Source organism: Sinocyclocheilus anshuiensis, unplaced genomic scaffold (assembly GCF_001515605.1).
Source record: "Sinocyclocheilus anshuiensis isolate Anshui unplaced genomic scaffold, SAMN03320099.WGS_v1.1 scaffold260, whole genome shotgun sequence".
NCBI classification, from domain to species: domain Eukaryota; kingdom Metazoa; phylum Chordata; class Actinopteri; order Cypriniformes; family Cyprinidae; genus Sinocyclocheilus; species Sinocyclocheilus anshuiensis.
The window spans coordinates 542219-565287 of NW_015557134.1; the positions used below are offsets into that span (position 1 = coordinate 542219).

Here is a 23069-nt window from a genome sequence, read left to right on the forward strand (position 1 = left end):
AAGTAGACTTACTGTATGCCACCAAACGAAACTAACTAGGGGACTTTGACAAAACCTGGATTGCTGGGGGGAAACAACAACAAAAAAAAGCACACATACAACAACAACGACAACAAAAAGGGGTTATTTACACGCAATCCAACACAGAATGATTAAGAGTAAACTAATTAGTAGCCGTAGCCTATAGTAAGTTAAGAAAAATAAAAAAAAAACGGCGACACCCACCACAGTAAGTTTACTTTACGCGGAAGCAAAAGTGAAAATAAACAGGAGGGCGTGATTCATCTATATACCGTGACTCGCAAGCCATTTCCTCATTAACCAGAAAAATCACGATGGACGAATATTATCCCATCATTGTAGAAGGAAACTGGCAGGCTAAAACTGCTAAAGGTGTGAAAAATAAACTTCAGATTTACTTTCAGAGTAAGAAATCTCAAGGAGGTGACTGCTTCGTGCAATATAATGACGGGAGCAACTCTGCTACGATTCTGTTCAAATCATCTGACAGTAAGTTATTATCATGTTAACAAAATAACATTAATTTTGTTTGTTAAAATGTAATATAAATTTTGAGATCTTGCCATGCCGTTTTGTCAAAACTACTAAAATATCACAATATGATTTTTTTTTTACATGTTCAAGAATCATTTTTTATTACGTTATCATGTTTTTATTTTGTTTTATTGTGTTAGTTATATGCAGTTTGATTGAGATTAATTGGAATGCACAATGAAAAAACATGATTTTTGAAAATGGTTAAAAACGAGAGAGAGTGAAACAGAAACCTCACTTTGAAAAATCATGGAACATGCAAAAAAAAAAAAAAACCATCTAGCTCTATTTGTATGTGTGTGTGTGTGTGTGTGTGTGTGAGAGAGAGAGAGAGAGAGAGAGAGAGAGAGAGAAGTTGTGTGATGTATCTGACTAAATCTGATTGTTTTTATTTCAGTCCGAGATGGCGTGCTCTCCCAGGCAGAACACATTATTACTATTGGCAATCAGCAAATCAAGTTGAAAGTGTACAAACCCAGCACTGGACAAAAGGTGAGTACAGTAAGACTTGTTACAAAATGCACAATTATAGCTCTATAATCCCTGTAGATTGCGTCAAGTCAGTATGGTCTATCATAAAAATCGGAATTTTATTTTATGGTATTCTCATAAAAAAAAGGTATAAAAGCTGTCACTGGGGTGGTACCTTTTTTAAAAGATACACCTTTGTACCTAAATGGTTCATATTAGTACCTCAGTTGTACATATTATTACCTAAAACATACAAAAGTGTACCTAAAGGTACCACCCCAGTGACAGATTTTCTACCTTTTTTTTCCCCTGAGAGTGTACAGCCTTAAACTTGTTTCTTTAGAAAGATGGATGTCTTCATTTTGTTGAAAAGGAGAGAACAAAGAACTTACTCTACATGTTTGGTAGCATTACCCATTTATGTACTCATAAATGCTTTGCATTTTTGTGGTTTCAGACAGAGCAGGCATGTGGATATCAGGAGCCAAGTAAGTAAATCACGTGGACTTTACTCTCTGGCTGCTTACATGGATGTGACCTTTTATTGGTTGGGTTATTTTGCTGTCATTGCTGATGTTCTGACTTACACATTCCTTTACATTGGTGAAGATATCACTTCGGTAGTGACCAAGTAATCCTGTATTATTTTATTGCTTGTAGAGAGACTTAACTGTTTCCATTTACATAAGAAAATGATTTGGTGTAATGCATCTGATGTTTGTGTTCAAGGCCGAGATGGTGTGCTCTCCCAGGCTAAAAATGATATTAACACTACCAGTCACCAAATCGAGACAAAAGTGTGCAAACCCAGTGATGTGGAGAACCAGGCAGACAGCACTGGACAAAGAGTGAGTGGACTAAATACAAATTTAGGACTAACAAAATGCATCAAGTCACTGCTATATAGGAATAGTATGGCCTATAAGAACACTCATTATTCGAAATATTACGCTTTTATGGTTGAGATGTAGATGCATTTTAGAATTTCTGTAGGAAGATGGCTGGTAGTGTTTTCAATTTAAGTAATCACCAATGCTTTGCGCTTGTGTGGTTTCAGACGGAGCAGGCATGTGAATATCAGCAACCAAGTAAGTAAATCATCTGGAAGGATATGCACATGCAATTTTTTTATTGGTTAGGTTATATTACTATTTATAATTATCTTATCTTACTAATTCGGATACAATTTACTCTTCAGTGGTAAAGGCATCAGTTAGGTACTTAACCATCAAAACAATTCAAGATCATTTTGCATGTACTGGGTAAGTTAACTGTAGGGGGATTTAAACGTGTCACTTTTAATTTTCTTGAAGATGTCCTGCAAACTGATGTGGATGTGAAGAAACCTCAAGAGTCAAGTGCTGTGGTCCTGGAGAACCTTCCAGATGATTTTAATCAAGATGTTTTGACTCTTTTGGTGGAGAACATCGGCAGTCTTTCTGAAAATGACTTTAGCATGGAATTAATACCAGAATTAAGAAAAGCAGTTGTGACCTTTAAAAACCCCGGTGGTAAGTTGTTCTACTCCTATAAAAATATATTTACATTTGTTATTTACATAATAGCATTTACATTTTCACATGATAATAATAATAATAGTTGTTGTTGTTATTATTATAACATTATTTTTGTTATCTTATTACTTTTTTTAAAAAGTGTAATGAAATGCAATTTCAGATTTTTACATTTTAAATGTTTCTTGAGGTTAGTTTATAAAGTCTGCAAAGTTTTTTCACCAAAAAAGGTCTAATAATTTTAAATATCATCATCTTCCGTTGTCATTTTCACTCTCTGTGAAAAATACTCAGTTTCAGGGGGCGTTACCTTTTGCAGAAACCTAAGTAAACACCCACTGCTGTGATTGGCTAACTTCATTGCACAATATCCATTGATTTTATTAGCACCACTCAAACAATGATACTCTTGGTGTCTTGATAGCATTAAACACTGGTCTGATGTTTATTACAAACACACTGTAAGATAAAAAAAATATTATACCTATTGCTTCACCTTTATAGACAATTCTTGTCACTACTGTATATTTCATAAAAAAATGCTCCGCTTCACATCATTCCTAACAATGCCCCTTAGCTGTTATAAATTCACTGTAAACCACCGCTTCTTGGGATTTATTGTTTTATTTGGGAAGGCTATGGAAATTATTTTGGAGGTTCAGTATATAGGTTCAACTCTTATATGTGTAAATATTAAGAACATTTTTATTTTCCTTTTCATGACCCCTTTAAATGTGTGCATATGCATAAAAGGTGTCATCATTTATGATATATTTTCCACAGAAAAGAAAAGAAAAGAAAAGAAAAGAAAAGGAAAAAAAACCCCAAAAACCTAGTCATTATTTTAGTTTTCACTAAAAACCTAATCTTGATTTAGCTTTACATTTGCCCCTTTTTGGACTATAGAGGAGTTCTTAGATCTGGAACTCTGGAAGTTAGAATACGTTTACCTGTTGCATATAACTTTTTTTTTGTTAAAATAAAATTGGACTTTTAATTAGTGATGACAAGTTATTGAACAATTTTTTTATTTTGAACTGGTTCTTTTTAGTGCACCTGATTAACCAGTTTACCAAACTGGACTGCATCATTTGAAACAATTTGTGTCCTCTTGTCAGCACTGATCCACAAGTTACTTAAAGGTGACATATCATGAAAATCTGACTTTTTTGTGTTTAAGTGTTATAAATGGGGTCCCCGGTGCATCTCAGAAAATGTGAAAAAGAACAACCCAGTAACTTTGTTTTGGAAAGCCTTTCTCTGCAAGCTTGTGAAAAAATTAGCTGCTCAGATTGCACTGTGACGTAGAAGGGGGATCTTATTATAATATTACCGCCCCTTAATCTGCAAGTTTCCACCCACAACTCTGCCATTGTGTTTTAGCAAGCGACAACGGTGTACCAGTTCTAACGCCATGGCTAAAGTTCGAGCAAAGCATGCTAACGGTTCTGTCTTTGGCTGCACTGTGTGACAGCCGCTTTCTGTGTGCGTGCTTCGGATGTGTGCGCTCAGAGAACCGTATATCAGAAGTTTGAACTGATATGGCTTTAAAACGCATGATATCATCGCGATATACATGATAATCAAAACCAGACAGATGTTTTTTGGTAGAATATCTGAGGTCAGTGTTGCCAGGGTCACGGTTTTCCCCGCACAATTGGGCTATTTTGAAAATGCGGTCGCAGGAAAAATGACAGAGTTGCGGAGTTGTACAGAGTACAGGGTTGCGGTTTTTTGGGCTACTTTTATAATGTACCACGGCCCCCTAAGGTTTATCTATAGACAAAACAAAATTAAAATAGATTCTTTTACTAATGTGTATTATGCAGAGACGGATGTCAAATCACAAATTAGGTGAGTTTCACCCACAGGAGATGTTAAGGCTTTCACACAGCAGAAATAAACATGACAACAGCCAGTCAAAGCATGTCGCTTGTAAGTCTGCATGTTCTGCACATCTCTGTTCAAATGAGTGGCGTAGTTCCGTCTAGGCTATTACACAAACTCAAACACACATGAAGCTTGGTGATTTCAGCGTCTGCGTCTCACTAAATGAGGACATGAACACATGAACTTCATCTCTAGAGCCTCTCCAAGAGTTACTTGAGAGCTCTTCTCCGTTTCATTTGAAAAACCTGACGACAACCGTGAATAAATTTGAACAGAAACATATTACTATGATGTACTTCTCAAAGTTATAATACTATTACTGATATTTTTTCATTCATGTTTTTATATCAAACATAAGGTTTTGTCGAGCAGCATTTTATTTGACCAAAAAATGCAATGTTTTGTTGTAAATTAATTGTTATATATTATCTTCTATTTTAAGATTTTTTAAAGATTAATTAATTTGTTAAAGTTGTATTAGTCCATTTCATTTGACACAATTTTTTAAAGATAAATTTGTATTATCATAAAATACAAAATAAATAAAATAGAAAACACAGAATTTACGAAAAATAAAATGGATTACATGGGGCCCTAAATTCAAAGGTGGCTTAAAGGAGTTTATGAACAACAACAACAAAAAAGTTATGTTTACATTCATTCTCAAGATCTAACAAACACGTGGGAAGTATTTCCTACCATATTAATGGTAAATGAATATTGTGATAAATATTGATATAGTATGATATGGAAAAAATATTTTCTGAATATTTCTGGCCATATCGCCCAGCCCTAATTTTAAAAGTTATCATGAAAAGTACTGAAAAGTAAAATGAAAAAGAGGAAAAGAAAAAAAACAAAAACCAAATTCAATAATTAAAAATGCACATACTACATATAAACAAGTCTCGCAATAATGAAAAACATAGAATAAATAAAATTTAAATGTTTATTTTAAAGTGCATTAATGGAATAACACAGCAAAAAAATTGGGCTAGTTTTCTTTGTTTTTGGACGGGTTTGAGTAAGCTTTTGGCTGGAAATTTTTCTGGGACCTGGCAACCCTGTCAGAGGTACAAGGTGTAAAGGCACAGCTCTATTCTGGAAAAGGTGGCGGGGAGCAGCAGCTCATTTGCATTTAAAGATACATGCACGAAAATAACGTGTTTCTGCTTCCACTCAAAATAAAAAATTCTTTAAATATAAAAAACGTACTTACAGTCTGTGAGTCAGAACAGACTTCCTTGAAATGCGCTGGACACATCTGAATATTTGGGTTGAACTGTTCTGGAACAGTGTTGTAAATACAACTTAACCACTGATTTCTAGTCGTGTCCTTTTTTGGAAGGCCAAACAAAGTAGTTTCGCTTTCACAACGAAACACACAGCGTCACACACGGCGGGCTAGAGTGAGCAGCGGCCGGCGGCCTATAGTGAGGCGGGCGGGCTTGAGTGAGCGGAGGCGGTCGGGCTTGAGAACAGTGCGGCCGGCGGATTCAACGAAGGAGCAGCCGGTGGGCTTGCGCCAACCACATGTGACGACCCCGGGCTGGACTCCGCTTCGTCCACGGTGAAAGCCGATCCGGCGATCCACAGCGTGAAGTTGATGTATTTCCTCAGCGACCAGCACGGATCAGCTCCAGGCATGAATGAAGCGGATATCGTCCTCTTTTGGAAGGCCAAACAAAGTAGTTTCGCTTTCACAACGAATCACACAGCGCCTTCACAACATGGCGGCGGCGGCAACAACAATACATTTTAATAAATTTAGCTAATTCATCCTTAAACTTGGACCTCATTATTGAAGTACAAATCCAAGCACCAGAAGCCTATACTGTAAGTTTTCTTCAATTGAAAAACATGCATTTTCATTCATTCATAGGCTATGGTTGCAAAAACATTTGACATTTTAGTTAAAAAAAATAAGTGCCATTGTTTAAAAAATGCTTTATTGATTGACGTTTCATAGATGTTCAGTTGTTATGCTTTCAAATTTTATGCCATTTGTATGTAATTTCACAGTATTTCACCTCCTAAATTAGGCCTACTGCACTACATGTGCATTTACAATTCTATAATGGTACAATTTTTAATGGTAAAGTTTGACATTTTTTGTATGACATTAAAATTAGATTTAGAATAATTGAACATAAATAGGTTAAGCAAAACAAGTGTGATTATTCTAAAAACTTTTTAACTGCAGGCAGACATACATTTTGGTACAGTACAAATATTTTGAGTGTCCCTTATTCTGTCCCTTATTTTCTTATAAAGAATCACAATTTGTCCCTTATTTCCCACTTCTGAAGTTAATTGGCAACCCTAATGATGATGCAATTATCTTTTTACTCCCCCGACAGAGGCACCTTGCTCAAAAAAAAAAGAAAACCCAAGTCAGTTGTTGGAGATATGCAAGCCAAAAGTAATAGACAAAAAAACGGATAATAGAAAACGAAAGTCGGTTGTGAACTGAAGTGGGCCGGTCTGTGTATTTTCACCTACAGGGATGATAGCATGAAGTATTGATGTCATTACGTGGCGACATAAAAGACCTGATGAAATTTTTTGAATTGATTCATTGAAACCAGCTGCACAAAAGCACCGTTTTGAGAATAAGAATCAAGCTTCCCGTCACTGTTATTATATGAGAGTTTTAATACTGTACTTGTACATACAGTTGCACACATTTGCTTTTGTCACTTGATTAAATGTGTGTGGCACATTCTGTAAAATATTACTTCTTACAGCTACAGGAAAGTTCCTTGAGGACAGCAGGACACATGAAAAGTTCAAGCAGTATAATCTGAGGGCCCGTGCACTGGAGAGAAGCACATGTGTGCGGGTGGAGGATCTTCCAGCTGAGGCTACCAAGATGCTGCTGGAACTGTATTTTGAGAAATGGGGCGGTCCAGTAGAGGAAGTTATCACAATTCCATCAGAGCAAGCAGCCATGATTACCTTTAAGGCGGAAGAAGGTAAATACACGTACAATTGCTGGTAGTCTGCTATTACAGTTACATATTTAGTGATGACACTCCTTTACCTAATTTTGTCAACATCAGTGCATTTATTTATTCTTTTTTAGCCAAAGACAGAGTTTTGAAGCAAGAGAATAACATCGGTGATGTTCCAGTCAAGATATATCCCTACTTTAAATCACTGGATACAATTTTGTATGGTAGCAACAGGCCACAATTGAAGCTGCCTGAACCCATTACAGTCAGTGTACATCCTGCCATCAGGGAGTTCATCCTCAAGAAAGGGCAGATTTCCTCCATGAAAGACCAGATGAGCTCACACTTCTGCCACATAAACATGGACAAACCTGAAGTTTTGCTCAGTCCTGATCCAGCATTACTGAAACAGAAAGGAGTTACCAGAAGACACATTGATGGCTGGAGTAAGAATACCATTGATGCCTTCAAGGAAATCATCTCAAACTACACAACATCTGAGTGGCCGGTGTCACATGCCTTGTGGTCTAAAGTGGAGCGTGATATTAAGAATGTAGTGAAAGATCAGGTTTTCATAGATACGGATGCCTCTAAAGGGGTGCTGACATTGGCAGGAATGACCCATGAGATAATTGGACTGAAACCCATCATAGAGAAATTTTTAGAGAGAGCAACAAATCAAATTGAGAGAGAGAAGAACAGTGTGACTGAATACATGGAGATTTCTCCTGCCATGTACTCTTTGCTTGAACAAGATGGCATAAAAAGTGCTGTTTCTCCACACCTGCACATTGACTACAACAAAAAGATGAACAAACTAATTTTATCAGGGCTTCATACAGACACTCTTGCCTTCAAGAATTGGGTCCTTGAGAAGAAAATAAATATAAAACAGAAGCCCTTACAGATTAACCGTTCAATCCTGGAGTACCTGAGATCAGTGGATTGTGATGAAATGTCCAGAGATCTCTTCATATCTCATGGAATAACTGCTGTCTACACAATCGAAAATGGAGATGTTGTTGTGATTGGAAGCACAGAAAGAGCACTTGCTGAGGCAGAGAAGAGGGTGAATACAGTTCTCACAACCAAAGACCTCACTGTAGAAGATCAGGGTGTCCTTCAAATGCCAGCGTGGCAGGATCTCAAAAAGCAATTGAACGAATTGTTCAATACTTCCAAAAAAACATTTGTGTCTATACACATTTCACAGACAGACAAAGTAATAGTGACTGGATTCAGAGAACCAGTGTTGGAAGTCAGTGAGAACTTAAGAAGTTTTATGGAGGAACACACTAGAATTGAAGAAACGGTTCGTGTCAAATCACATGCAGCATTTGAATTAATAAAAGACAGAAAATCACAAGACTGGCAGCATTTAATTAAGTCTGATAAGATGAAAGTGAATTTTGATTCAAAGAGACCCTGGATCAAACTGTCTGGAGAGCGTACTTTTGTCCAGCCAGCTTTGACCTTCTTTAAAGGGTTGGCAGATGGTCTCTACACGGACACACTGATCATTAAAAAGGCAGGAGCAAAGAAGTACTTCTTGGAGCAGGGTAAAATGATGCTCTCAATGCTGTTGAAGGAAAAAAGATTTGTGGTGGTTCTTCAGGAAGATGATATGCTGGAAGAGGAGGAAGATGCATTTACTGAAGGTAGTTTTGAAGATATTGGTCAGGTCTCTTGTGAGGTTCAGATGCCAGGTGGAGTAACTGTTACTGTCAGGAAGGCGGATATTTGCAAGATCAATGTTGATGCTGTGGTCAATGCTGCTAATGAAGATCTGAAGCACATTGGTGGTGTAGCTTTAGCACTTCTCCAAGCTGCTGGACCAAGTCTGCAGCAAACCTGTGACCAACACACAAAAGCAAATGGGGCTCTGAGGCCTGGAGATGCCTTCATCACTGACGCTGGTCGTCTTCCCTGTAAATATGTGGTGCACGCTGTTGGACCTCGTTTTAGTGATTCAGACAGACGTACCACTGTGCAACGCCTGAGACGTGCTGTGAGGGAAAGTCTGAACCAGGCGTCAAGCAGAAACTGCTCTTCTATTGCAATTCCAGTTATTAGCTCAGGGGTATTTGGTTGTCCTCTTGATCTTTGCACTGAAATAATCGCCAAGGAGGTGCATGGCTACATTGATTATCATAACCACAGAGGCTCCAGTAGCACATTAACTGAAATTCACTTGGTTGACAATAATGGCAGTACTGTGAATGCCATGACTCAAGCTGTCAGAAAGGAGTTTGCTGCATATAACCCCAAAATGACTTCCCCTCATCAAATCAAACCTCATGGGTATAGCAACAATGGACAAGGGTATCGTGGAAGTGGTCGTGGTCATGGTCATGGCCATGGAAACTATGGCCAAAGAAACCAAGAGTTTGAAGACCCCAAAGGTCGTGGTAATAGAGACTTTGAAGGACAAGCACACTGGAGAGGAGAAATCTCAAGCTATGGTGGCAGATCAGATAACTCTGAAGGGTTAACTGTTCTTGAGAGAAAAACTACACAAGAGGGACTAAAAATCACTCTGTGCAAAGGGAACATCCAGGATGCGAGTGTAAGTGAACTGTTAATTAAAAAATCTGACAGAAAGAACATACATAGCAACCATTTACTTCTTAAAGACTTTTATTTAATATTAATGTTTTTAATTAGGCTTTCCCCCCACTTGTTTCCCTATGAAAATACATAAAAATTCTTAAAAGGAAAAAAGTTTGAGTTATAATTAAAAAAAAAAAGTTAAAACCAAGCCAGTGGCTTTGGTCAGTCACACTCTGTGTACCATATTCAAGTGTACCACATACTTTTTTACAGAACAAGCTACACCTCTGCTTAATATGTTGTGCTTCTCAAGTAAATTTGACTATTTTCTATTGTCTCCTTTGTTTCTCCTACAGGCTGATGTCATTGTAAACACTATATCGGAGGACTTGGACCTCAGAAAAGGTGCCATCTCCCAAGCACTCCTTCAGACTGCTGGTCATCAGCTCCAGTCAGAAATCAACACAGCTGCTCGCTTAAACAATGTTAATTATGGTGAAATGGTCATCACAGATGGTTATAAACTGACGTGTCAAAAAGTCTTCCATGTAGTTTGCCCATTTTGGAACGGCTCAGAACTTAAGGTGAGAATAACAATTTTGTCACCCGCTGTTTGTTTTAAACATTAAATGATATTGCACGTGTGTGATATGTAGGCTTCACATTAGATCAGGGATTTTTTAACCTGTCCTGGAGGACCCTCATCACTGCACATTTTGTATGTCTCCCTCATCTAACACACTTGGTTCCATTTATCAGCTAATTTGTAGAGACTGCAAGACCTAAATTGGGTGTCTGGTAAGGGGGACATACAAAATGTGCAGTGCTGAGGGTTCTCCAGGGCAGGTTTGAAAACCCCTGATTAGATGGTACTGTCATTAAAGCAGGGATCTCCAACCCTGCTCCTAGAAAGCTACTGTCCTGCGGATTTCAGCTCCAACACCAGTCAAACACACCTGAACCAGCTAATCAAGGTGTTCAGGGTTATTTGATAATTACAGGCAGGTGTGTTGAAGAAGGGTTGGAACCGAAGCCTGCAGGACGGTGGCTCTCCAGGAGCAGGGATGGAGATCTTGCTTTAAAGATTAAAATAGATATATTTATTTACATTTTAAAAGGTACTCAGTCAGATCATCAGAAATTGCCTGAAAAATGCAGAAACCTGGAGAATGGCGTCAGTCGTATTCCCAGCTATCGGGACTGGGAATCTTAGGTTTCCTAAAGATCTAGTGGCCAGAATCATGCTGACAGAAGTCCAGGAATTTAACTCTACAAACCTTCGAGAGGTAACTGTGATTGTGCACCCTTCTGACAGGGAGAGTGTAGAGGTGAGTGCGAAAATTAGATTCAAGAACCATAAAATCACAGTCAAGTTTTTCCATCTCATACAGTATGACCAAGTCAAGATATGAACTTTTATTGTTTAAACTATAAACTATTTTAATAATTTAACATAGTTGCACATGTTTTCTTGTATATTTCTGTGCTTTATCTATTAGTGCTTCACCAGTGTCTTTAGACATGGGATTCAGGGTCCCATCACAAAAGAAGCACATCGACATGTCAAGATTAAAAAAAACATTTCTGGCAAGTCAGCTCAGACCTCTGGTAACAATTTCTTATTTGATGTCCATCACACTTATTTTTTGAAAATATTTTGCTCAAATATTTATTCTAATAACAAATCTATCCAAATGTCACAGATATATTTAGGATAGTGACAAGAATTTTTTTCCCCCATACATCTACATGTTTTTCTTTAGGGGCCGTTGGCAAAGTCTCCTCTCCCTCTCTTGGGGTGCACACTATGCAGCTGGGTCAAGTGACTCTGGAGGTTTCATCAGGAGACATAACTAAAGAAAAAACTGATGCCATTGTTAACTCCTCAAATCAGACATTTTCACTGAAAGCAGGTTAATCCAACTATACACACTGTCTTACCTGTTTCAATTAATAATTTATTATTTATTTCACATTCAAAGAGAATTATAATATGACAGTTGATTTTACTTTGTAATCCAGGAGTATCCAAGGCCATTTTAGACGCTGCTGGAGTACAAGTGGAACAAGAATGTTCACAGCTTGGTTTGTATTCTTTCAAATGTACAATTATCTTCTTGTTGATGTACATTACCTTTTTGAAGAGATCTAGGAAGATCTCTGATATCAACACTGATCCACAAGTTACTTCATAAAACTTGCTTTAAAACATACCCAACAGTCACCACAAAACGAAATGAGCAAATATGCTAGAGTATGATCATATCATGCCAGTTATTCAGTAGCAATCCATGTGATAGGGAATTGCACATGATAGCGATAGATTTCCCCACACAGGTTTTGCAATGGGTTCAAATTGGTGGGAGCATATTCGCTGTTTTGAACAACAGAAAGCTGCAGTAATGTAATGTGGCCACACCTTAGCAAACAGAACATACTGGAAATATGCATTTTATCAAACAGATTTTTATTAAAACATGAAGTCAAGACATGTACAATGAATGAATTTTACTATTGTGTATGCAAATTTTAAGTTTTTATGAGCTGGATCATGGTTTCTGTAAAAAGACGAGTTGATTAAGACTAGTTTATTTACTTTATTTGCTTTAGACATTTAAACATAGTAAAGAGAGTAAAACATTTGCAAATCATTACTGGGAAACTTATCTAGGATGTTATCAATAGTTGCCATTTAGTTGCAGTGTACAGGATTACTGAAGAAACACCCTTATTGTCATTATTTAATTATTTATTTAATTAATGATAGAGTAATGATAGTTACAAATCAGCTGTGCTTAGACATGACTTGATGTGTTTGAGCATGTATTTTCACCAGCAGGGATAATAACATTAGCTGTTAATGACACCATTATATGATGATGTTATCAAACTGGTGAAACGTAAATTGCCCCCCAAAAAAGAATCAGACTTTCCATCTCTGAGATTGTGTGACATCTTTAATACTTTAGTTGCACATTATTGTTATTATTGTTATTATTGATTAAATGTGTCTGGTATGTTTTTTATGATATGATTTCTGACAGCTGCAGTAAAGTTCCTTGAGGACAGCGGGACACATGAAAAGTTCAAGAAGAATAATCTGAGGGCCCGTGCACTGGAGAGAAGCACAAGTGTGCGAGTGGAGAATCTTCCAGCTGAGGCCAACAACAACAAGATGCTGCTGGAACTGTATTTTGAGAAATGGGGCGGTCCAGTAGAGGAAGTTATCACAATTCCATCAGAGCAAGCAGCCATGATTACCTTTAAGGCGGAAGAAGGTAAATACACGTACAATTGCTGGTAGTCTGCTATTACAGTTACATATTTAGTGATGACACTCCTTTACCTCATTTTGTCAACATCAGTGCATTTATTTATTCTTTTTTAGCCAAAGACAGAGTTTTGAAGCAAGAGAATAACATCGGTGATGTTCCAGTCAAGATATATCCCTACTTTAAATCACTGGATACAATTTTGTATGGTAGCAACAGGCCACAATTGAAGCTGCCTGAACCCATTACAGTCAGTGTACATCCTGCCATCAGGGAGTTCATCCTCAAGAAAGGGCAGATTTCCTCCATGAAAGACCAGATGAGCTCACACTTCTGCCACATAAACATGGACAAACCTGAAGTTTTGCTCAGTCCTGATCCAGCATTACTGAAACAGAAAGGAGTTACCAGAAGACACATTGATGGCTGGAGTAAGAATACCATTGATGCCTTCAAGGAAATCATCTCAAACTACACAACATCTGAGTGGCCGGTGTCACATGCCTTGTGGTCTAAAGTGGAGCGTGATATTAAGAATGTAGTGAAAGATCAGGTTTTCATAGATACGGATGCCTCTAAAGGGGTGCTGACATTGGCAGGAATGACCCATGAGATAATTGGACTGAAACCCATCATAGAGAAATTTTTAGAGAGAGCAACAAATCAAATTGAGAGAGAGAAGAACAGTGTGACTGAATACATGGAGATTTCTCCTGCCATGTACTCTTTGCTTGAACAAGATGGCATAAAAAGTGCTGTTTCTCCACACCTGCACATTGACTACAACAAAAAGATGAACAAACTAATTTTATCAGGGCTTCATACAGACACTCTTGCCTTCAAGAATTGGGTCCTTGAGAAGAAAATAAATATAAAACAGAAGCCCTTACAGATTAACCGTTCAATCCTGGAGTACCTGAGATCAGTGGATTGTGATGAAATGTCCAGAGATCTCTTCATATCTCATGGAATAACTGCTGTCTACACAATCGAAAATGGAGATGTTGTTGTGATTGGAAGCACAGAAAGAGCACTTGCTGAGGCAGAGAAGAGAGTGAATACAGTTCTCACAACCAAAGACCTCACTGTAGAAGATCAGGGTGTCCTTCAAATGCCAGCGTGGCAGGATCTCAAAAAGCAATTGAACGAATTGTTCAATACTTCCAAAAAAACATTTGTGTCTATACACATTTCACAGACAGACAAAGTAATAGTGACTGGATTCAGAGAACCAGTGTTGGAAGTCAGTGAGAACTTAAGAAGTTTTATGGAGGAACACACTAGAATTGAAGAAACGGTTCGTGTCAAATCACATGCAGCATTTGAATTAATAAAAGACAGAAAATCACAAGACTGGCAGCATTTAATTAAGTCTGATAAGATGAAAGTGAATTTTGATTCAAAGAGACCCTGGATCAAACTGTCTGGAGAGCGTACTTTTGTCCAGCCAGCTTTGACCTTCTTTAAAGGGTTGGCAGATGGTCTCTACACGGACACACTGATCATTAAAAAGGCAGGAGCAAAGAAGTACTTCTTGGAGCAGGGTAAAATGATGCTCTCAATGCTGTTGAAGGAAAAAAGATTTGTGGTGGTTCTTCAGGAAGATGATATGCTGGAAGAGGAGGAAGATGCATTTACTGAAGGTAGTTTTGAAGATATTGGTCAGGTCTCTTGTGAGGTTCAGATGCCAGGTGGAGTAACTGTTACTGTCAGGAAGGCGGATATTTGCAAGATCAATGTTGATGCTGTGGTCAATGCTGCTAATGAAGATCTGAAGCACATTGGTGGTGTAGCTTTAGCACTTCTCCAAGCTGCTGGACCAAGTCTGCAGCAAACCTGTGACCAACACACAAAAGCAAATGGGGCTCTGAGGCCTGGAGATGCCTTCATCACTGACGCTGGTCGTCTTCCCTGTAAATATGTGGTGCACGCTGTTGGACCTCGTTTTAGTGATTCAGACAGACGTACCACTGTGCAACGCCTGAGACGTGCTGTGAGGGAAAGTCTGAACCAGGCGTCAAGCAGAAACTGCTCTTCTATTGCAATTCCAGTTATTAGCTCAGGGGTATTTGGTTGTCCTCTTGATCTTTGCACTGAAATAATCGCCAAGGAGGTGCATGGCTACATTGATTATCATAACCACAGAGGCTCCAGTAGCACATTAACTGAAATTCACTTGGTTGACAATAATGGCAGTACTGTGAATGCCATGACTCAAGCTGTCAGAAAGGAGTTTGCTGCATATAACCCCAAAATGACTTCCCCTCATCAAATCAAACCTCATGGGTATAGCAACAATGGACAAGGGTATCGTGGAAGTGGTCGTGGTCATGGTCATGGCCATGGAAACTATGGCCAAAGAAACCAAGAGTTTGAAGACCCCAAAGGTCGTGGTAATAGAGACTTTGAAGGACAAGCACACTGGAGAGGAGAAATCTCAAGCTATGGTGGCAGATCAGATAACTCTGAAGGGTTAACTGTTCTTGAGAGAAAAACTACACAAGAGGGACTAAAAATCACTCTGTGCAAAGGGAACATCCAGGATGCGAGTGTAAGTGAACTGTTAATTAAAAAATCTGACAGAAAGAACATACATAGCAACCATTTACTTCTTAAAGACTTTTATTTAATATTAATGTTTTTAATTAGGCTTTCCCCCCACTTGTTTCCCTATGAAAATACATAAAAATTCTTAAAAGGAAAAAAGTTTGAGTTATAATTAAAAAAAAAAAGTTAAAACCAAGCCAGTGGCTTTGGTCAGTCACACTCTGTGTACCATATTCAAGTGTACCACATACTTTTTTACAGAACAAGCTACACCTCTGCTTAATATGTTGTGCTTCTCAAGTAAATTTGACTATTTTCTATTGTCTCCTTTGTTTCTCCTACAGGCTGATGTCATTGTAAACACTATATCGGAGGACTTGGACCTCAGAAAAGGTGCCATCTCCCAAGCACTCCTTCAGACTGCTGGTCATCAGCTCCAGTCAGAAATCAACACAGCTGCTCGCTTAAACAATGTTAATTATGGTGAAATGGTCATCACAGATGGTTATAAACTGACGTGTCAAAAAGTCTTCCATGTAGTTTGCCCATTTTGGAACGGCTCAGAACTTAAGGTGAGAATAACAATTTTGTCACCCGCTGTTTGTTTTAAACATTAAATGATATTGCACGTGTGTGATATGTAGGCTTCACATTAGATCAGGGATTTTTTAACCTGTCCTGGAGGACCCTCATCACTGCACATTTTGTATGTCTCCCTCATCTAACACACTTGGTTCCATTTATCAGCTAATTTGTAGAGACTGCAAGACCTAAATTGGGTGTCTGGTAAGGGGGACATACAAAATGTGCAGTGCTGAGGGTTCTCCAGGGCAGGTTTGAAAACCCCTGATTAGATGGTACTGTCATTAAAGCAGGGATCTCCAACCCTGCTCCTAGAAAGCTACTGTCCTGCGGATTTCAGCTCCAACACCAGTCAAACACACCTGAACCAGCTAATCAAGGTGTTCAGGGTTATTTGATAATTACAGGCAGGTGTGTTGAAGAAGGGTTGGAACCGAAGCCTGCAGGACGGTGGCTCTCCAGGAGCAGGGATGGAGATCTTGCTTTAAAGATTAAAATAGATATATTTATTTACATTTTAAAAGGTACTCAGTCAGATCATCAGAAATTGCCTGAAAAATGCAGAAACCTGGAGAATGGCGTCAGTCGTATTCCCAGCTATCGGGACTGGGAATCTTAGGTTTCCTAAAGATCTAGTGGCCAGAATCATGCTGACAGAAGTCCAGGAATTTAACTCTACAAACCTTCGAGAGGTAACTGTGATTGTGCACCCTTCTGACAGGGAGAGTGTAGAGGTGAGTGCGAAAATTAGATTCAAGAACCATAAAATCACAGTCAAGTTTTTCCATCTCATACAGTATGACCAAGTCAAGATATGAACTTTTATTGTTTAAACTATAAACTATTTTAATAATTTAACATAGTTGCACATGTTTTCTTGTATATTTCTGTGCTTTATCTATTAGTGCTTCACCAGTGTCTTTAGACATGGGATTCAGGGTCCCATCACAAAAGAAGCACATCGACATGTCAAGATTAAAAAAAACATTTCTGGCAAGTCAGCTCAGACCTCTGGTAACAATTTCTTATTTGATGTCCATCACACTTATTTTTTGAAAATATTTTGCTCAAATATTTATTCTAATAACAAATCTATCCAAATGTCACAGATATATTTAGGATAGTGACAAGAATTTTTTTCCCCCATACATCTACATGTTTTTCTTTAGGGGCCGTTGGCAAAGTCTCCTCTCCCTCTCTTGGGGTGCACACTATGCAGCTGGGTCAAGTGACTCTGGAGGTTTCATCAGGAGACATAACTAAAGAAAAAACTGATGCCATTGTTAACTCCTCAAATCAGACATTTTCACTGAAAGCAGGTTAATCCAACTATACACACTGTCTTACCTGTTTCAATTAATAATTTATTATTTATTTCACATTCAAAGAGAATTATAATATGACAGTTGATTTTACTTTGTAATCCAGGAGTATCCAAGGCCATTTTAGACGCTGCTGGAGTACAAGTGGAACAAGAATGTTCACAGCTTGGTTTGTATTCTTTCAAATGTACAATTATCTTCTTGTTGATGTACATTACCTTTTTGAAGAGATCTAGGAAGATCTATACATGTTTTTCCAATAGTGGGATCATCAACTATACAGCAAACAGAGATTGTGACCTCATCCGGGCAGCTTCCATGTGGAAACATCATCCATATTATCGGACGCAGTAGTCCATCTGAAATTAAGGATGCTGTTTTGTCTGTTTTGGAGTTATGTGAGTCACGCCAGATTACTTCTGTTGCCTTCCCGGCTCTTGGCACTGGTGAGAAACGTTGTGTGATCTTATTTTTTACATAATTGCAGTGAGTTTTGTTTATTTACTTATTGTATAATTATTATTATTTTTAAACTGACATGTTGTGTGAATTATTCACTTCCTTATTCTTTTCCTTTTTGGTCTTTAACCCTTTAGGTCAGGGTGGTGCAAAACCAGCTGATGTTGCAGATGCAATGGTTGATGCAGTTGTTGACTTTGTAAAGAAAAAGAAACCGGTGCATGTAAGGCTTGTGAAGTTTCTTATATTCCAGACAAACATGGTGGCAGACTTCCACCAAAGCATGATCAGAAGATCTGGTGAGAAAGTAGAGGAGGATAAAGGTCTGCTTACCAAAATTAGAGGTCAGTAATAAATTATAAAAATGCTAATTCAATCCATTCTTTGTAAAAACACAGTAATGAATCCCTCTCTTTTTTTTGTTTTTTTTTCCATCAAGACTTTTTCTTGGGGGAAAGTTCAGACCCTCCCACAAATGAAGAATTTGTGATTGTGGTTGAAAAAATTGAGCCAGCTGTGTTTCAACTCTGTGGTGAGACACCAAAGGACCTGAGTGAAGCCAAGGACATGATCAGCAGTTTGATATTACGAGAGCATGTGACCATCCCAATCCGTGATCCAGCCATTGCTCATTTCACCAAGGAGGATGGAGAAATGCTGAACGCCATGCAGAGGGAGCTCACAGTCAGTGTCCGGCTTGAGAAGAAAGGCCAAGACTCTGTCATCACACTGGAGGGCCTGACAAGAGACGTTCATACTGCAGACATTCGTATCCGAGACATGATCCGCAAGGTAGAAAGAACCAAATCCGAAGAAGTGAGGCATTTATAATTAGCAGTGTGATTAAGTGGCAATATCAAGAGAATGGACACAGCGTCATAAATTTTGATATGTTGACCAATTATCACTTGGAACAGGCGTATCAGAACAAAGCCTTCAGTGAGAATCAAGATTAATAATGATGAATATGAGGCTCATTTAGTTCTCAAAGTGGCCATAAGTCGGAGTGGTTGAAAAAATTGAGCCAGCTGTGTTTCAACTCTGTGGTGAGACACCAAAGGACCTGAGTGAAGCCAAGGACATGATCAGCAGTTTGATATTACGAGAGCATGTGACCATCCCAATCCGTGATCCAGCCATTGCTCATTTCACCAAGGAGGATGGAGAAATGCTGAACGCCATGCAGAGGGAGCTCACAGTCAGTGTCCGGCTTGAGAAGAAAGGCCGAGACTCTGTCATCACACTGGAGGGTCTGACAAGAGACGTTCACACTGCAGAGAGTCGTATTCGGGACATGATCAGAAAGGTGGAAAGGAATGAAAACCGAAGAAGTGAGGCATTTTTCATTAGCAGTGTGGTTCAGTGGCAATATCAGGAAAATGGACGGAGCGTCACAAACTTTCATATGTTGACCAATTATGACCTGGAACAGGCCTATCGGAAGAGACAGCCTACAGTGAAAATCAAAATTAACAATGATGAATATGAGGCTGATTTAGTTCGCAAAGAGGCCACAAGAAGAGGAATACGTATTGAAATGAATAGAGTAGATCTGCAAGGTGGGATTATTTTTTAATTTAAGTAACATAGATCATGTACAAGGATTAGTTATTCACGTTTTTCTTTTTGTCAATAGCTGCAGTTGCAGCTCAAAGCCCTTTGCCTTCAGACTGGGAGGACATGAAAGGACAGCCAGTTGTTCTTGTAAAACTCACAGCAGGCTCAAAGGAATTTGCAAAAGTAGAGAAAGAGTTCCGGAGAACCAATCTAACCAGTAACATCATTGAAGTAAGACTTGACTAATGAGAAATCTCCTATTTATTAGTTTTGAAAGATTCTGGTGTTGCATTTTAGTACTATGGTGTAAATGTAATGCCTAAACCCTTTTTTTGCTTTTAGATTGAAAGAGTTCAAAATAGCGCACTTTGGAAAAGCTACATCATCAAAAAGGAGGAACTGGAAGATAAAAACAAGCACAAAAAAAATGAAAAGCTTCTTTTTCATGGAACTGGCCCTGATAAGACAGATCAGATCAACAATCACGGCTTTAATCGGAGCTTCGCTGGCATGAATGGTATCAGTCAAATTCAGTATAAACTTTTTCACTTGCATCCATTTGTCTTTTAAATCAACTGACTATTGCTCTTGTTCTGTTTTTAGGAGCCATGTATGGGAATGGTTCATATTTTGCTGTGGACCCAAAATACTCAGCCCACGGCTACTCTAAACCTGATATCAACGGACACAAACGCATGTACCTTGTCAGGGTGCTTGTTGGTGATTTCACTCAAGGAAAACAAGGCCTTCCTGTTCCCCCTGCGAAGAGCTCCAATAGTGCTGATCTCTATAACAGTGTGACTGACAACATGAACAACCCAACCATGTTTGTGATCTTCAACGATGTACAGGCTTACCCAGAATACCTAATCACTTTCCAGTAATGATTATGAGATCAGTTTCTGTCAGCTAGTCTTTTTGTTGCAGTTTTAAATTGATTTGGTGAAACCGAACATAATATATGGATAATGATGGTTATTTTGTGGCATTGTGGCATATCTTAATTAATTTGAGAGAGAGACGGAGGAAGAGACAGAGAGAGATTGTGCATGTGTGAATTACCTGCTTCTACTAAGAGAAGCTGCACATTTAATACGTCAAAATCAGTAACAGCCCTTTGAATGCTAAGGAATATAATGTAGCAATTCAACATTGAAGCTATTTCATCAATTAAAGTTGCCCAAACATGCCCATTAATGACAGAAAACAGTAATGTAATCCTGAGAATCCTTAGACTGTCCCATTTTAGCTTTAGTTGGTTTCCTGACACTTGCTGTTGTTGTTTAATCTCATTTCCCTTTTAATCGTTAACTACCCTAATCAGCAGATGTTTGTTTTCATATATATGAAGTATTGCCTGACTGGAAAAAGTGTGTTCAGCATATGGGGATTATGTGTATGGGGATTAAATGAGGGCATTGAAATTAGACATATACCATTACATAAAAATAAACATGACAAAGGACTAAACTACATTATTACTATTTTATTATTATTTACTACATCCTTTAAACATTGCAGAACAATTCTGATTTTCTATGGCTGTTTTTATATTTCTGTGTAATGCACTTCAAGTTTAAAATAAAATAAATTATAATTTTTAAATAAGGTTAGGCTGGCTGCACACTAGACGATTTTAAAGGGGTCATATGATGCTGCTAAAAAGAACATTATTTGGTGTAATGAAATGTGTTTATGCGGTTTAAAGTTAAAAAACCACATTATTTTCCACATACTGTACATTATTGTTTCTCCTCTATGCCGCGCCTTTTTGAAACGCGTCGATTTTTACAAAGCTCATCGGTCTGAAAAAGCGAGGTGTGCTCTGATTGGCCAGCTATCCAGTGCGTTGTGATTGGCCGAATACCTCAAGCGTGAGACGGAAATGTTACGCCCCTCACCATACTGTTGTATTCCCTCAGCGACCATCACGGATCAGCTCTAGGCATGACAAAGCGGTTATCGTCCTCTTTTGGAAGACCAAACAAAGTAGTTTCGCTTTCACAACGAAGCACACAGCGTCTTCAGGATATGGCGGCGGCAACAATACTACAGCGAGAATAAAAGTTATGCCTTCTTTCTTTGCGTGAACATTTGGGCGGCGTTATGCAAATCTTCCCACAGACCTTTATAACACTCCAAAGAGAAAGGAAAAATCGAAATCGCATCATATGACCCCTTTAAGACCGATTTTAAGCCCGATTTGCACCCCTGAACGATCGCGGCTTGTGGCAAACGACTTTTTGTCCAAAAATCCTCTATTGCAGTGGTTCTCAAACCTGTGCTGGAGTACCCCATCCCTGCACATTTTGTATGTCTCCCTCATCTATCACATCTGATTCAACTCATCAGCTCATTAGTGGAGACTGCAAGACCTGAAGTGGGTGTGTCAGATATAGGGAGACATACAAAATGTGCCGTGGTGGGGGTACTTCATGGAAAGGTTTGAGAACCACTGCTCTATTGTGTGGTGTCATTACGATTATTTATCTGCTCCCGATCGAGATGGAGCGTCCCCGAACTCAAATCGTAAATATTAAACATGTTTGATATTTAGGACTCTTGATAGGGCTGCATCTGACGTGATACCCGCGATAGCCAATGAGAGCGAGCAAGCGTCACCTACCGGATGTTGCGTGTTTCTATAGCTGCAACTTGGCAGCTACAAACATGCCATGAAAGCAGAGAACATCACCCATATTCTTTTTTTATACTTTTTTTTTTTTTTTTTTTACGTTGATTGTCCTCTATTTGATTTTCTTCTCTAGTCACGATCTCGCGAGTGTCCGTGAGATCACGCGTCACTGTGTTCCTACAATCTACAGGCACGTTCAAGCTCAAACCGGTATGCACCGTTTTGCTACGGTTTCCGGTTTGAACGACATGTTTCCTGGAAACGGTGTGCAACGGGGTTTGAGATGCGTTTTCTCGTTTGGTGGGTGTCTCAAACATGTCAGCCCAATCAGCAGCAGCATGTATATAAACCACGAGGTATTAAAGAGACAGCTTGCACAATGTAATTAACATCAAAATAAATTCACAAGAGCAAGTATATTGTTTGCACATGTTTATTTACATTAAAGGCAAAATAACTAAAATAATAAGAGCACAAGTATAGATCTGGAACTTCTTTAAGTCTGTCTAAATATCATTTGGTAATTGCAATGTCTTCTATTGTGTGCTAAATACTGATTAATGTTACATAAAAATACTATACATATTTATATATTTTGCTATTGTATTATGGAGTGACACCTTCATAAACTGTTCTATACCCCTCTGATTATATAATGGTAAATATTACAATATCATAGCACAACAACAGTGATCAGCAATAATGATAAGCCTAATACTCACAATAAAAATAATAAGGTCATATAGATCATAACACAGTCT

At 38.4% G+C, this 23069-nt stretch overlaps 2 protein-coding genes across 2 annotated transcripts; both read left to right on the forward strand.

Annotated features, from left to right (window-relative positions):
* The first annotated feature begins 281 nt into the window (after window positions 1-281).
* On the forward strand, window positions 282-12129 carry LOC107677959 (poly [ADP-ribose] polymerase 14-like). Its single transcript, XM_016473037.1, has 13 exons — window positions 282-510; window positions 953-1047; window positions 1484-1514; window positions 1756-1874; window positions 2084-2114; window positions 2340-2537; window positions 7178-7405; window positions 7516-9950; window positions 10291-10518; window positions 11053-11262; window positions 11434-11542; window positions 11698-11847; window positions 11957-12129. The coding sequence occupies exons 1-13, from the start codon at window positions 336-338 to the stop codon at window positions 12127-12129; spliced, it is 4182 nt and encodes a 1393-aa protein (XP_016328523.1). The 5' UTR covers window positions 282-335.
* Window positions 12130-12994: 865 nt separating this feature from the next.
* On the forward strand, window positions 12995-21140 carry LOC107678011 (poly [ADP-ribose] polymerase 14-like). Its single transcript, XM_016473108.1, has 14 exons — window positions 12995-13212; window positions 13323-15757; window positions 16098-16325; window positions 16860-17069; window positions 17241-17349; window positions 17505-17654; window positions 17764-17826; window positions 17921-18103; window positions 18254-18460; window positions 18556-18611; window positions 19126-19675; window positions 19759-19904; window positions 20016-20190; window positions 20277-21140. The coding sequence occupies exons 1-14, from the start codon at window positions 13110-13112 to the stop codon at window positions 20555-20557; spliced, it is 4896 nt and encodes a 1631-aa protein (XP_016328594.1). The 5' UTR covers window positions 12995-13109; the 3' UTR covers window positions 20558-21140.
* The last annotated feature ends 1929 nt before the right edge of the window (window positions 21141-23069 follow it).

What these genes read in the sequence shown, in the direction of transcription:
- LOC107677959 (XM_016473037.1), top strand. Translation starts at nt 336, where the DNA reads ATGGACGAATATTATCCCATCATTGTAGAAGGAAACTGGCAGGCTAAA. An exon ending in TACCTTTAAGGCGGAAGAAG is followed by an intron (nt 7,406 to 7,515) that starts GTAAATACACGT and finishes ATTCTTTTTTAG; the next exon opens with CCAAAGACAGAGTTTTGAAG. An exon ending in GACATTTTCACTGAAAGCAG is followed by an intron (nt 11,848 to 11,956) that starts GTTAATCCAACT and finishes TTTGTAATCCAG; the next exon opens with GAGTATCCAAGGCCATTTTA.
- LOC107678011 (XM_016473108.1), top strand. Translation starts at nt 13,110, where the DNA reads ATGCTGCTGGAACTGTATTTTGAGAAATGGGGCGGTCCAGTAGAGGAA. An exon ending in CTGACAGGGAGAGTGTAGAG is followed by an intron (nt 17,070 to 17,240) that starts GTGAGTGCGAAA and finishes TTTATCTATTAG; the next exon opens with TGCTTCACCAGTGTCTTTAG. An exon ending in CTTCCCGGCTCTTGGCACTG is followed by an intron (nt 18,104 to 18,253) that starts GTGAGAAACGTT and finishes TTAACCCTTTAG; the next exon opens with GTCAGGGTGGTGCAAAACCA.